This window comes from Ostrinia furnacalis, unplaced genomic scaffold (assembly GCF_004193835.3).
Source record: "Ostrinia furnacalis isolate ACB-3 unplaced genomic scaffold, ASM419383v2 OfSCF3830, whole genome shotgun sequence".
NCBI lineage: Eukaryota > Metazoa > Arthropoda > Insecta > Lepidoptera > Crambidae > Ostrinia > Ostrinia furnacalis.
This window is the reverse complement of record NW_021134069.1, coordinates 109825-124942: the sequence shown is the minus strand read 5'-3', so window position 1 is coordinate 124942 and position 15118 is coordinate 109825. Positions and strand designations below refer to the sequence as shown.

Genomic DNA, 15118 nt, shown 5'->3' with positions numbered 1-15118 from the left:
CATTATCCAAGGCACTTATTTTTTACATATAATTCACCTATTTATTTATTTATCCGCTCATGCCACGTACCTACATCAGTACGTAAGGCGAACTTAATGCCTTAAGGCATTTCTGCCATCTAGTCTTAGTGTTGAATAAACTGTAAAATCAGGATATCCCGATATTTGCCCAATGACTCCAACCTCCCACCACCCAACCCCTAGTGGGGTAAACGTAAAGTTCAGTGAGGTGCCGGTTCGACGCCGGGCAATAAAATCTAATGGAAGACCCACCCTAGGGGGTTGGGTTGTATGTAGGAAGTATGGGACATAACGGCTTTAGATGGCGACAAAAACGATGGTTGTTTTTCTTTGATCTTGATTGCTACATACTTAGCTAACATTGAATTGAATCTTATGCAATAGCTATTATGGCACAATGGCAAAAAATAGGTAGTTTGTAAATGCTTGCGAAGCTATGTGAAAAGACTATAACTTTTACAGTTTCAGGGTGATTATATTAACTTGCACTCTAGTAATTAAATGGCAAGTCTGCCTAACTTCAAGTTCAAGCCTAATTTGACTTCCGAATCAAATTAATACTATATCGATTCTATTGATCCTTTCAAGTCAGCACTTTTCAGAGCTTCGACACTTTCTAATATAATCATATCGATCCATTATGGCAAGATACTGGTATGAGCCATCATCATCATCTCAGTCACAGGACGTCCACTGCTGAACATAGGCCTCCCCCAATGCTTTCCATGTTACTTGGTTGGTAGCGGCCTGCGTCTATCGCTTTCCTGCTACCTTTATGATATCGTCGGTCCACCTTGTAAGTGGATGTCCCACGCTGCGTTTTCCGGTATGAGCGATAGCCACAAATACCTATCTACTTACGATGTAGATCTACAGATAAAATGCGACTAGGTACTTACATGTTTCAATGCCCAATCAAGAACACAGTGAACTCTTTAATTTCCTAACAGTTATTATTCTCGCAGCGGTGCAGAATGAGCGGCAGCCTCGAAATACAGCTACCATCAGGCCGGAGGCTCTGAGGGATATGGACCAAGAGAGAGCGTTGAGGGAGGCCGCTGTTGCTGTAGGAGTTTTCGGGTGAGTCATTCAACAGTTTTAACAGGCTTAAAAGCCTAAAACCTGGTTCAGACACAAGCTAAACGCGCGGTTTCTGGGTGGGTCTCGTTGGAGGAGAGGCACTAAGGCATTAATCGTGCGGTTAAGACTCGATGCAAATGTACGAGAACTGCCAGCAATTGCAAGATTTGGACCAGAAAGAGAGACCGCGGTTGTCGTAGGAGGATTTGGGTGAGGCATTCAACACTTGTAAGGCAGAATAAGCGGCTACCATCACGCTCAAGGCCTCAAAAATAGGAACCGAGGCGTTGAGTGGCCGCGTTTTTTGTGGCGGTGTTCGGATGAATGAATCAACACATTTTACTATGCAACGGTTTACAAACAGTTTCGCAATACATACAGCCTCTATAAGACTCGATGCCTTAAGGATCTTGATCGGGAGGCGTTGTAAAGCTATGTAAGTCTTGGGATGAGTGACTCAACACTTGCGAGTATGTAAGCCGCCATATTATGTAAAAGACTTGGTATAAAATTGATATAACTACAATAGATTGAGCGATAGAAAACATGAACTTGACCATGCAAAAACAAATCGAAACTCACCGTCCATTCTGCCAGATCTTTGATAGATTGCTGCGAAGGTTCCTTTGCTTTCGAAATCACAACCATTGAAACACTACACTATCGTCACTTACACTTTTGTTACCATTGTTTTCTTCTATCACTTTAAGCACAGTTTAAACTTTAGCCGGGCCAGATCTTTATACGGTCGGTATATTCCTCGAATTACACTAGCTATACTGAGTAGCTATAGGCAAAAACAATGTACCTAGGTGTATCTTTGTGTCACTACAAAGGTAAAGGTATCATAATAATAAATCTTTCGACAATTTCACACAGCGCCAGCTAGCCCCAAAGTAAGCAACTCAATGCTTGTATTATGGGTACTACTTACATACTTTTTTTTTAAATACATACATATTACCTATACATAGTAATACCCAGACCCATTACAGAAATTAAAATTCATCATTTCAATTTCTGCCCGGCCGGGAATCGAACCCGGGACCGTAGTCCGTTATGAACCACTACACCAAACGGCCGACATAACAACAATATTTGAGAGGTGATAATAATGTCTAATGCCTTTATATTTTCCTGTCATTTCGATGGTTATTTCCATCTCCACATAATTGTTAGACAAATCAACCTACCAGACAATGAAACCCCTTCGTCTGAAATAGCACGCCGTGACGTCAGCGAGTCACAGTCTGATCAAAGGTGGCCACGGCTGACCGAGTGGCCTGTCCTGGCATGTCCCACCCTTTGCCACGTCAGGTGGAACGATGGAGAATTATATACCATGTAGGACGCGGTATTAATAGAAATGCTATCACTTGATGTCGCTACACTACAGGATTATAGAATACGACCCTCACTAATTAAGATAAAACTAGTCCACGTCTAATTAAGATAAATCTACCCACAACATATTTTGTTAATTTAAAAATGGTTTAAGGTTCGACCAAATCTTATTTTGATAGGTACATTCAGTTCAGATGACCTACTTTGAAAACACACACTTTATAAATAAATAAATAAATCCCAACTAATATTATAAATGCGAAAGTAACTCTGTCTGTCTGTCTGTCTGTCTGTCTGTCTGTTACGCTTTCCCGCTTAAACCTCGCAACCGATTTTGATGAAATTTGGCATAGAGATAGTTTGAGTCCCGGGAAAGAACATAGGATAGTTTTTATCCCGGTTTTTGAAACAGGGACGCGCGCGATAAAGTTTTTCTGTGACAGACAAAATTCCACGCGGGCGAAGCCGCGGGCGGAAAGCTAGTAATATATAAATCTTTGGACAATTTCACACAGCGCCAGCTAGCCCCAAAGTAAGCAACTTAATGCTTGTGTTATGGGTGCTAGCTTAACGGAATATACTACTTATATACCTACTTTATTTGCAAATATTAATTTCCACCTAAGTCTCTATGTAAGTATGGTTTTTCTGCAACTTCAAGCTACGTAGGTTTCGTAGAACTGACTTAGGAATGACCGTCAAATTTTAAATTAAAGCAGCAGTTATGCCTGTGGATCACCTCGATTTTCAGAAAACGTGTGAAACTCAAGCTTGTGTCCAATGCGCATTTTTCCATTTGACAAAAGCGCAAAGGCTATGTTTGTCGCACAAAAACCAGCGTCAGTCCAAAGCTTTGACGATGCGACAGAGGACTGACGCACAGTGGTCCCGATTTAATAAAACATGGACATTGATGCTAGAGGCACGAAAATTTTTTTGATGGTTACTGCTATGATAACTAATACGGCAAAAAAATATTACAATCCTACGACGTCTATTTCGTAGTAAAAAAAAATATATACATATTTTTTGTATGGAAGAAATTACGTTTCTGTCAATTTTTCGAAATTCTTTAACGATGTCAAAATGCCGATCACACATGTTATAAAACAAGTGATTCTGAGTATTTCATGCGAAGATACTTGTCACTTATCTCTGCGTACTTTTGAGTTATCGAGGGTTGAAAAATCGATTTTTTTATATTAAATATTTCCACGAAAAATTGCCAGAATTACAATATGGTGTATAAGGGACACTTTTGATGACACATAACAACGACTCGCACTCGCGCGCGCTCGTATGCATCAACTTTTAAAAAATCTAACATCAGAAGTGGGATTCGAGCGTTTTTGCTAATACTTCCTTGTCTAAGTTTCAGAATGGCACCAGCTCTCCGGATACACCACAAAACCGAATAAGATGCTGTTTTCCCGAATCGAAGACCTGATGAAAACGCGGCGCTACAAGTCATCGAGTCAACAACCAGCGACAACGGTGCAGAAAGGTGATGAACATCGAAGAACGATCGACGGAATTTGGATGAAGCAGCTTGGCGACCATCGCGAAGGCCGGTAAGGCCCTTTAGGGCTTTTCTTTAGTATATTATGTATATTAAGTCGAGAACCTGTAACACCTCTCTGAATTGATATCATTGTAGTTCACAGCTAGTTATATCAAACCTAAGATACGTCTCTCAGAGCAAAATTATACTAGCAGTAAATCTTTTTAATAGAAGTCTAGTTAGCAGTGTAGAGTATGACAGTGTTGTTTAACTTGCATGGAAGGTCACCATGGTCCTAAATGGGAGGGCTATTTCGTCGGATTGAAAAGACAATGCATAAGACATTTATTACAATAATCAAAATACATTGTGTAAGAAAACATTAAAAAGAATAGTTTTTATATAAATTTTTCACATGGTTACTTAAATAAATACAATTTAAATTTTAATTCTATTGCAATATTACAATACATTTGAAAAAATATATTATATCTGATGAAATAGGCTAGTAAAGTTAAATTTCAAATTCAACTCAACAAAAATATTAGCATGATCCACTACGCTATATTTTTTTCTTCTTTTTTTTACAACGTTGTATTAAGTATTTCCCTTAATTTTTTATTTTATTTTATTAAAAGCTGATGCATACGAGCGCGCACGAGTGCGAGTCGTTGTTATGTGTCATCAAAGGTGTCCCTTATACACCATATTGTAATTTTGGCAATTTTTCGTGGAAATATTTAATATAAAAAAATCTATTTTTCAACCCTCGATAACTCAAAAGTACGCAGAGATAAGTGACAAGTATCTTCGCATGAAATACTCAGAATCACTTGTTTTATAACATGTGTGATCGGCATCTTGACATCGTTTAAGAATTTCGAAAAATTGACAGAAACGTAATTTCTTCCATACAAAAAATATGTATATATTTTTTTTTACTACGAAATAGACGTCGTAGGATTGTAATATTTTTTTGCCTTATTAGTTATCATAGCAGTAACCATCAAAAAAAATTTCGTGCCTCTAGCATCAATGTCCATGTTTTATTAAATCGGGACCACCGTGTGACGGTTGTCTTTGTGGCTCGTCTCTTTGACAAGTTTAGCAAACTCCTGCTAAACATTGCTTTGTGGAATTCTCGGACAAAGCACGAGCATTTTCATAACTTTTGTAGGTTTAATATTGCGCTAATGTAGAGTCGAAACAGTTTATTCTTTGACCGTCTTCAGTTATAATTTGCTTGCCTTTTTCTGGAAAAGGTTTTCATGGCGTAGGGTATCTAATAACTAGTTCCTAATCTAACTGTTAATATCTTAGGTCAGCAGCCCCAGTTGCCATCAGTACAATCACGATAGTTTTTCGTTGTGGTAACGACTAGTTACCGTAGCGTAGGTTTTTTTTTATTGGAAGAAAATTACGCTCTTTCATGATGAAAGAAAGGTTTCTGAAGATTTTTCAGTACTAACGGACTACTTAAGTATTTAAAGTTTCATGTGTCAACGATTAATGTAGCTTTACGTAGGTAACTATATCATAGCTGCATAGGTACAATATCCATGGATATAATCGTCTTTATGTGTACCTACGAGTACATGTAACTCTACCAAACCCTTTGTGCCTAGAACAAAAGCACAATTGCTCCAACTTCGGCCCTAAATTACGCCAACTAATTTCCCTCCCCAAGCAAAATACCTCTATAAAAATCTCTTAAACATTCCGTCCCCTCAGACGTAATAAAATACTATGAAATGGGGCCAACTATGAATACTGTTATGTTATTATGATATAGCGACAACGGTAAGCACTCCAACGATTGCGCGATTTGACTGCCAAATGTGGAAAATTGGAAGTGTATTGAGTTTTCGCGGTGGGGATGGGTTTAAGTCTTTTGAATGTTATTGTTTTTCACTTGTACTTTACTTATACGGTCTCTGTGGTCCAGTTGTTACATTGTGTAGAGTGTTTCATGTCTCTACATGGTGCAAACATTATTTTGTAACAAAGGTAGAGTTAAATTACAGTTTTTTGTATTTATTCTGAGTTTGGCAATAATTACATACCTAGCTACGTACTTATTCGATTCAAGTGCTCAAGTGTTACATTTTTAGAATTAGGTACTACTAGGTACCTATATGAAAAGCCTACGTAACCTTAGATTATGTATTTTTTTAAATGGTCATTGCGATATTCTAAAAAGAAACGAAAGTATATGAATAACTTTTGATTCGACTTTCCTTTGTCCGGGTCATCTGGAAGAGAGGATTTTTTTATTAATTTATTTATTTATAGGTACAACTACAGAATACAATACAATATTTAATACAATAATTATGTGGTGTATACCTAATAAAATGTACCTATATTTACCTGGCTTTTTTCTCAGTCCCCCAGTATCCCTGGCCATGGCGCTATCCCCGGCGCGCTACCCGCTGCTGTCGCCGCACTACGCGCCGCTGCCGCCGCCGCCGCCGGACTCGTCGCACGAGCCCGCTGCCGACTCCAACCGCCATAGTGACAGCGACGGTAAGTCACCAATAATTTAGTAGTAGACTACTGCTGGGGTGGAGAGCGAGAACGTCACAAGATCTCCTGATTTTTCTCACTTAGTCAAGCGTAATCTAGTCACCAGTCATGGGGCGGCGTTCAAAATATGTAACGCATTCGTGGATCTTTTACTAATGGTCAAAACTGAGCCAGCGACGGTGAGTCACTAACATTGCAGCCAAGATACAAAGCACGCTCTCCAGTATTTTCATCCATTCGCTGCCAGCTCTATCTATAGCGACAGGGACCATCATCATTGCAGCCAGCAACAGTCCACTGCTAGACGTAAGCCTCCCAAAAGTCCCTCCCATCAACTCCCGGTTGCTATGCTCTCAGCTCATCATCGCTGAAAATAAGTAACTCATCAAAGATTCGTATAGAAACATGTAAACTAGATCCTCCTTCTGGCGTAGTCAGGTAAAAAGGAGCCATATATTTTCATAAAGTTTATTAAGGCACCGGTTAAGGAAGGCAGACAGGAAGCACTATTAATAGTGCTTAATTAGGGACTTCCTAAGGTGTCGAGGTCGACATGGTTACGTCAATGTCTTTACTGGTGGAGACAACGGGACTAAACCAAATGTCTCTATCACTGTTTGATAAAGTTTGACTTCACATTGTCAATATGGACCTTGACCTTTCGACTGTGCTAAAATGGTCTCCTACGTTACAGATGACAGCATCGACGTGACAAATGAAGAAGACTCCACGTCGTACTCCCCGCCTTCTGTCGCGAGCTACCCTCAAAGCTGCGTACCTTACAGGTATAAAACACTTCATAATGTAGGTACTTAGACTACTGGAGCTGGAAAATATGTAATGTAGATTATAGAAAAAATATTTTTGTCTTTAGGGAATAATACACTAACTACGTACATAATACATTACCAGACGAAGGAAGGAATTAATGATTTGCGAAATATTATTTCCTATGCGCAATACGATACCTAAGTAATCTCAATGCATTCCTTTGGCTTTTCGTGTGACTCGTAAGATAACACAACCACACATTTACCTAGATCTAGGTACATTAACTAATCGAACGATAATAAACTAAATGTAATTAACCGACTTCAACAAAAGGAGGAGGTTCTCAATTCGGTTGGTATGTTTTTTACATTAACTTTTCAAAGTCAAGTGTGAATTATTATGAATGACCATAAAAATAAGTAAGTTATAAGTAAGAAGTTCTGCTGCAGATGTTGTTTTAACATAAAAACTATTTGTTTTCCAGACCTTTGGGTGTCGAAAGTGCAGCAGAAACGGCAGCCAGACTGCTGTTCATGGCAGTAAAATGGGCTAAAAACCTGCCGTCCTTCGCCAGTCTTGCGTTTAGAGATCAGGTAAGAGAAGACTAGCTTTTATACAGGGTGTTCCTGTAGGTGTATGGATTAAACATATAGGACAGATTCTACTATGCAGATAAAAACTTTCCTGCAAAAAACAGTACCTATCCAAATTCTCAAACATAATTGGTACGTCCCCATATTATTGACAGCCTGTATTTTAAACTTATTAAAAATCTATCTGCTCCCTCTGAGAGTAACTTGTCTTCTGTTACTATACCCTTGGACGAATAAGTAAGGATTGTTGACACCATTAGTCAGTTCTCACATTTCGTAAGGATTCATCTTTGGGTAGAAATAGTGACTCGTCTATATCTACCCAATTTAACTCGTAATTAATATTTTTTGGGGAAAGCACAAGATAACTATGAGACCAAGTAGAAGAACGTAGTTTATCACGTAAATAAAGTTTAAAACTTTAAGTGGAACGTTAAAAATAAAATTCCTACCGTCAACAACAACGTCCTGTAGTGTCTATANAAGTGTACATAAGTGTTGTTAGAGTCAAATCTTCTTCCAAGTAAAATAAAAAAATGTATAAGTATTAATTTATTTACTTTTAACAATAAGGTATAACTTTTAACAATATGACATTGCTATGAAAAACATTTCGATGTACACTTAAAGTTAATACCTACCTATTATTTAGTTTTTCTGAGTTAAACCTACGCACCTACCTATCTTTTCGCCGTTCCCATGGGCGGGCCAGCTGCTGCAGGAAGGACAGCCGCTCCGTGCTGGAAATCTATTTAATCTTAGCCTAGAAGCTGGGTATGACTACCCCGCCCCTCTCCTCTCCCCAGGTCATAAACTGGGCATGACTTCCCCCTCGGCCAGAAGTTGGGTATGNACATTATTCTTTGAGGTAAATATCAATAAAATGGCTTACAATAATGACGGCTTTTATTTAAAATCCAAAAAGTTACAAAAAAGCCATATTAAGGCCTTTCAAAACTAATTTATTTTTCTGGGCTATTCACTCTAATGACCAATACATAGATAAATAGTAAATATCTGTTAATGTCGAAATATTGCCAAATAAAATAGGCGATTTTTTTTCATTGATGGTCTGATGACATGATGCAACTATAGTTAAATTTTCGCTATTCAATCACACACTCACGATTGCAGCCGAAATTGAATTGATCTGCCCCCTAGACAAGTGGCAAAATCTGACATTCTATTCGGACGGATTCAATTTTCCAAAAGTGTGACTAGTCTATTCTACTACGAGCCCCAATGCAAAATAGTTCGTCTAGTATGAAAAATAAGATAATTATGTAATAATGTGAAATGAATTTGGGTAAAGTAATTAAGAAAGTTAAGAAGAAAGTAAACCACAATTTGAGTAACATTCCAAAGTTTATTTTAACGTATCTCAAAATCTTTCATGACCTTAGTTATCATAAATAAATAAAAAAATATACTGAAACAAATGACGCAAAAATGTTCGTCTACCATTGGCTCTCAAGCAAAATAGTTCGTCTACCACTTAGTTCTGTCGCCTTTGCTTTCAATTACTGCTTTAATGCGAAGAGGAATGGTCGCAACCAACGCTGCACACTCGTCGGTCGTAATTGACTCCCACACAGCCAAGAGTTTAGCCTTCAAGTCGGTCTTCGATCTTGGTGGATTTTTGCGAAGGACTTGGACTTGGACACCATAGGGTCTCAATCGGCGATCATTCCGGGCTGTTAAATGACCATTCGATGGTTGGGATGCTCTTTGACAGCAGCCATGTCTTTGTTGTCGTTGCAGTATGTCAGAAGGCACCGTTTTGTTGAAAAATGAAAGAATCTTGATGTTTGAGTAACGAAATGGAGGACAATAGACTTTCTTCCAAAATAGTTTGGTATCTTGTTGCATTGATGGAACCATCCACAAACTGCATCCCACCAACACCTTGTGCAGACATGCAGCCCCATCTCATAAGAGACGCTGGAAACTTGACTTTTCGTTTAATGCAATCGGTATGAAATGCTTCATGTTTATTTCGAACCACTTTTTTTCTTCCATCGCCCACTGTGACTTCAAATTTGGACTCTTCACTCCATATGATGCTACGCCACTGTTCAGAAGTCCAATTTAAGTGATCACGAGCAAACTTCAATCTCTTTTTCTTTTGTAAGGCTGTCCATAGGGCTTTCTCTTTAGCTGTATAAAATCCGACCCCATTCTTTTCAACACTCTTTGCTCAACTGAGAATTTTTTGTCAATCAAGTCTCCATTGCACCGTGACTTCTCCAGCTCGAGCACGACGATTTTTTTTGTCAATTTCCTTAAGAATTCTGTTTTCTGTTTTACTGGTATTTCTATTATTTTTATAGTGCTGAATGATAGATTGCACTGTAGATCTGGGCAGTGTCAAGTCTTTCGAAATTTGGTAACTTGATTTGCCCATTTCAATCCCAAAAACTACTTCTTTACCCACTGGTTTGCCACGCACGACCCATTTTTACTTGAAAACTGAAGAAATTAACAGAATTTTTCAGAAATTTATACTATCCCACTTGTAAAAATGACTCAGAATTACTTTTCCAAACGTAAACTTTTAAAATTGAATTTAAAAAAGGGTAAAAAATATTTAACTCAATGATAGACAAACTCTTTTGCATCGATTAACAACTATACGAACTATTTTGCTTACGATTTTCTCGACTTAAAAGCACGGTATCTCTTAACTTAAAAGGCTGAAACAGTTTATTGCTTCAACATTAAATAGTGCATAAGTAACCGAACATGAGATGGTAGAATAGTTTTTATGTTTACGTAACTGGACAAAAATAATTAAGTAAGAAAAAATCTTTCTCCATGTTTTTCGTACTAGACGAACTATTTTGCATCGGGGCTCGTAATAGACCCACTGATCGCGTTCGAAGCACCTGTGCTATACTATACTCGTAACGACACGACGTGCAACGAGACAATGGGCCAACTATCCGGCCGCCGGATATCCGGCTATCCGGCCTAGCTGCAGGCCGGATATCCGGTATCCGGTATCCGGCCAAACAACTATCCGTTTCATCTCTAGTCTATATCTACCCAATTTTACTCGTAATTAATATTTTTTGGGGAAAGCACAAGATAACTATGAGACCAAGTAGAAGAACGTAGTTTATCACGTAAATAAAGTTTAAAACTTTAAGTGGAACGTTAAAAATAAAATTCCTACCGTCAACAACAATGTCCTGTAGTAATAATAAGCATCTTCTCTCTACCAGGTCATCCTCCTAGAAGAAGCGTGGTCGGAGTTGTTCCTTCTCAACGCCATCCAGTGGTGTCTGCCGCTAGACGCCGCCTGCGCAGCGCTCTTTGGCAGCGACCAGACTGACCAAGGTTGGTAGTGCTTCTTAACCGTTTGTACATTTGCCATCAGCGACTAGTGACCAAGGTTGATGTCAGTTTTGCCATCATCGACCATAGCTTGATAAGCTTTAGCTTCCGGTTTCGTGACGACTTACCTACAGTCCCTTTAGTAGTTTTTGCGTAAAAGTATAAGTAAGTAGTTAGTATCTTCCATCCTTAAGTATCGCCTCAAAAAATTATTAGATTGCTATTCCTCCTAACAACCAGTGTCGGATTAACCTATAAGCAAATTAAGCAATTGCTTAGGGCATCACGTCTTGTGCCATAAACAGCACCAAATATCAAATCTTATCCAGTATTTTGGTAACCCTTCCTTTGCTTCCTTCTTCTTGAAATTTCTATCTTCGTCCAGTAGTCTTATCTTCGTCAACTACGACGATTTTTTTCCCTTCAAATTCTAATTCTTCTACTTCTTTAAATTGCTCCATGTGGTACCTACTTCTTGCTGCTTATGAACCTAAGTAAAAATATATCTGTATTAGTAAAAGTATCAAAATTATATTTTCCAACAGAGAACGGCATCAACTCGGCGGCGCTCCGACGTCTTCGAGAAGTCTTAGCGCGGTACAGAGCTGTTCTGGTGGACCCCGCCGAGTTCGCCTGCATGAAGGCCATAGTTTTGTTTAAATCTGGTGAGTTTTATGTAAGCCGTTACTATAAATCAGAATCGTTAATATAAATCAGAATCGCTAAAATCAAGTGGCAGTGGGCGGGGCACATAGCTCGAAGAGCTGATGGCCGCTGGGGCAGGAAAGTTCTTGAGTGGCGACCACGAGCTGGAAGACGTAGCGTGGGCAGGCCTCCCACTAGATGGACCGACGATCTGGTGAAGGTCGCGGGAAGTACCTGGATGCAAGCGGCGCAGGACCGGTCTTTGTGGAAATCCTTGGGGGAGGCCTTTGTCCAGCAGTGGACGTCTTTCGGCTGAAACGAACGTTACTATAATAAGTATTAAGCAGCTTCGGAAAAACTTCCTCCAGAGATAAGTAGTTACAAATTGACGGACCTACTTATTCATAAGAACTGACGAATACTGACGATGCTCTCCAGAGCCCATCTGGAACTAGAAATTGTCTGGGGTTTAAAGCCAGTCAATGTTGATGATCAATGCTGGGAATTACTATTACAACTCCTTTGGAGCAAGGATCTACAGCATGGAACTCAAAAGTACTTACATAATAAAGGTTGAGAAAACCTGGAAGATAGCTTTAATCAAGACCATTCAAAGCAAAAATTGTAGACAAACATTACTATGAGGTTTCACAGTAGGTAGGTACGCGTGGACACACAAGGTGACACACGAACCAATCACAAAGCTCTATTCAACGCTGTGCGTTCGATTTGCTGCATCGTCGTTTGTGAATACGGGCATAAACAAGTAAGTTTCTTGCGTAAGTATTTCACATCACGACTAAAATGAACGATATCTTCGTCCACAGAAACACGAGGCCTAAAAGACCCCCTCCAGATCGAGAACCTCCAGGATCAAGCTCAAGTGATGCTGATGACCCACGCGAGGACCGCCCATGGTACTGCCCCCGCCAGGTTTGGAAGACTTCTGTTACTTCTGCCACTTCTACGTCTAGTCAGCCCACAGCAGTTGGAGAAGGAGTTCTTCTCGAAGACTATTGGACAGACGCCGATGGAGAAGGTATTGGCTGATATGTATAAAAATTAGATGGTTTACTTATGTGGTGGTATTGCTGTTCCTTCTTTTGCCTGTGAAGAAGTCTAAAAATATGATAAACGAGGAGGTATTGCTTTTCTTTCTTCTGTCAGTTCTATGAAGAAGAAATTGGTCTTCAAGAATAAGACAGAAGCGATTGGAGATTATCCTGGCTGATAATGTAAAGAAAAAATGCTTCTTTCTTTCTCTTTCTCCCTTGGTTTAACGGCAACCTATGTGGTGGTGTTACTCCATTCTGCCAGTCCTACGAAGTAGTAGAACTTCTGTTCTTCTCCGAGAACAGAATAGACTATAGGACCGACCGACCGGGTGGTCGACAATGAACCAGTAGTACAGAGTGAACCACGTTAAATATCTTGCTTCCTTCTTTTTCCCTTCTTGATTGAACGACGGAAGAGTTTTTACTTCATTTGTTATTAATTGATAAGACCACAGATAAGACGAAGTTAAAATTTAGACTAGTCGGTTATTTAACTATGTACCTAGCTACCTACTCAATTAATGTAAATAGTTTCGCTTAGATTTTAATAAATGGCCTCAAATTGTTGGTTATTAATTTAAAGAAGATCATTGTAAAAATATTAAATAAGTAATACTTAGGTAAGTAGTTAAGTGTAGATATTGGTGTATGTGAATTGTATCTTAAAAGATTTGCCTTCTTCCTTTTTGAAATTATGGAAACTAACTTTTTTATCTGATATTAAAAAAGCTTCGCGAATTTGTTTTAAATGAGTCCTAATTAGTTTTAAAGTATTTACTAAGTGTAAAGCAAAACTACTTAAGTACCTAGGTCGTATAGAAAATAAATATGTATGTGAATAATTAGCAGTAGATTAAACTACTAAAAATATGAATGTGCCAAATATACGTTTGTAGTTTCCATTATTACAATAAAATGTTAATATATTTTAATTTAAAGTAGTTTAATATGTGAAAAACTGCCAAATTGTGTAATATGCGCCAAAAATGTAACTTGATATTTAATAAACTAAATGTAAAATAGATAACGAGTATTTATTTGACAAAATGGGAACTCCATTAGTTAACCTAAATAGGTAGGTACACTCACTCCATAGGTACTTTCTGTGAAAAATTAAAATTAAATTGTCTGTCTAGGCCTACCTTGATAGGCACAAAAGGTTCCCGTTAAAATCGTTGGAGACGGAACAAATGAACTTTAAAAAGTAAAAAAGAAAACAAAGTGTGTAGATAAATAGATAAACAAATACTACATTGAACACACAACACAGTGAAAGAAACAGATAGGTACACAAAAGAGTCGACACAACTAAGGCGGTCTTATCGCTATGTAGCAATCTCTACCACACAACCTAGGGAGAGGACAGTTTAAAACGTTGTTGTCTAGCTACATAGGTAAACTAAAGAATAAAAGTTTTTAATTTAGGTTGGTAATAACAAACTACTACTAAGCAAAAAAACAATTGAAGTTCCTTTAAATACTTTACAAAATCACAAATTCGACGTCCCTATGTTGATGGGCAGAAGGTCATTGCATAAGCCGCAGTGAATCATTGGTGAGGTATTCCCAGTACGTTTCTTGTCGCAAGACTAAATAACTTTTCCTGTTTTGAACGAAACAATTCCTTTTAATCCCAAGCATGACTATTTTAGATTAGGCTTACTTCTTATTGGTGTCGCAGGCAGCGTGCGAAATTCGGAAACTTTCAAAATCACTGAGACGAACATGCAGGTAACAAAATTATCACCCTGTATTATGTAGGTGTTTAATGTTTCTATTTATAAGAAATATTTTTGATAACACTAAATAAAATAAAAGCTTCTGTTATTCGAGAAACTGCCTTGGCATTGGCAAATAATAATGGTAAAACCATAAGACACTTTATTGATTTATTTTTAAACCTGTTTTTCTGTCCGATTAGTCTTTAAAACAGATTAGTTGGATGAATTTATAAAATTAGGTTGAAGCTGGCATTTTACTACTAGAATGAGGATCATTTCGATTTTTAGCTGTGAATGCAGATTTATAGGGCTAAGAAATCCTTAATACACAGTGCAAAAATTTTTGTTCTACGACAAAAATTGACGAAGTTATGGCCAAATTACTAAAAAAGTTCACTGACCGCCCGGCGCGGGGACGATGACGTCATTATATCCGATCCGAACGCTGCCGGCGTACTGCGTGGATAGAAAATATTTTTTTCTAGCCAAATTATCAGTTTTAGAGAAAAACTTGTAATGACATTT

At 38.3% G+C, this 15118-nt stretch overlaps 1 protein-coding gene across 1 annotated transcript; it reads left to right on the top strand.

The window, feature by feature from the left end:
• The first annotated feature begins 928 nt into the window (after nt 1-928).
• On the top strand, nt 929-13402 carry LOC114358263 (Hormone receptor 51). The gene is made up of 7 exons (XM_028312175.1): nt 929-1101; nt 6333-6472; nt 7167-7257; nt 7728-7836; nt 11061-11175; nt 11718-11837; nt 12645-13402. The coding sequence occupies exons 1-7, from the start codon at nt 929-931 to the stop codon at nt 12881-12883; spliced, it is 987 nt and encodes a 328-aa protein (XP_028167976.1). The 3' UTR covers nt 12884-13402.
• The last annotated feature ends 1716 nt before the right edge of the window (nt 13403-15118 follow it).

Coding starts and splice junctions, on each gene's coding strand:
- LOC114358263 (XM_028312175.1), top strand. CDS start 929: ATGCCCAATCAAGAACACAGTGAACTCTTTAATTTCCTAACAGTTATT. Junction 6,473..7,166: donor CCGCCATAGTGACAGCGACG/GTAAGTCACCAA, acceptor CCTACGTTACAG/ATGACAGCATCGACGTGACA. Junction 11,838..12,644: donor CATAGTTTTGTTTAAATCTG/GTGAGTTTTATG, acceptor CTTCGTCCACAG/AAACACGAGGCCTAAAAGAC.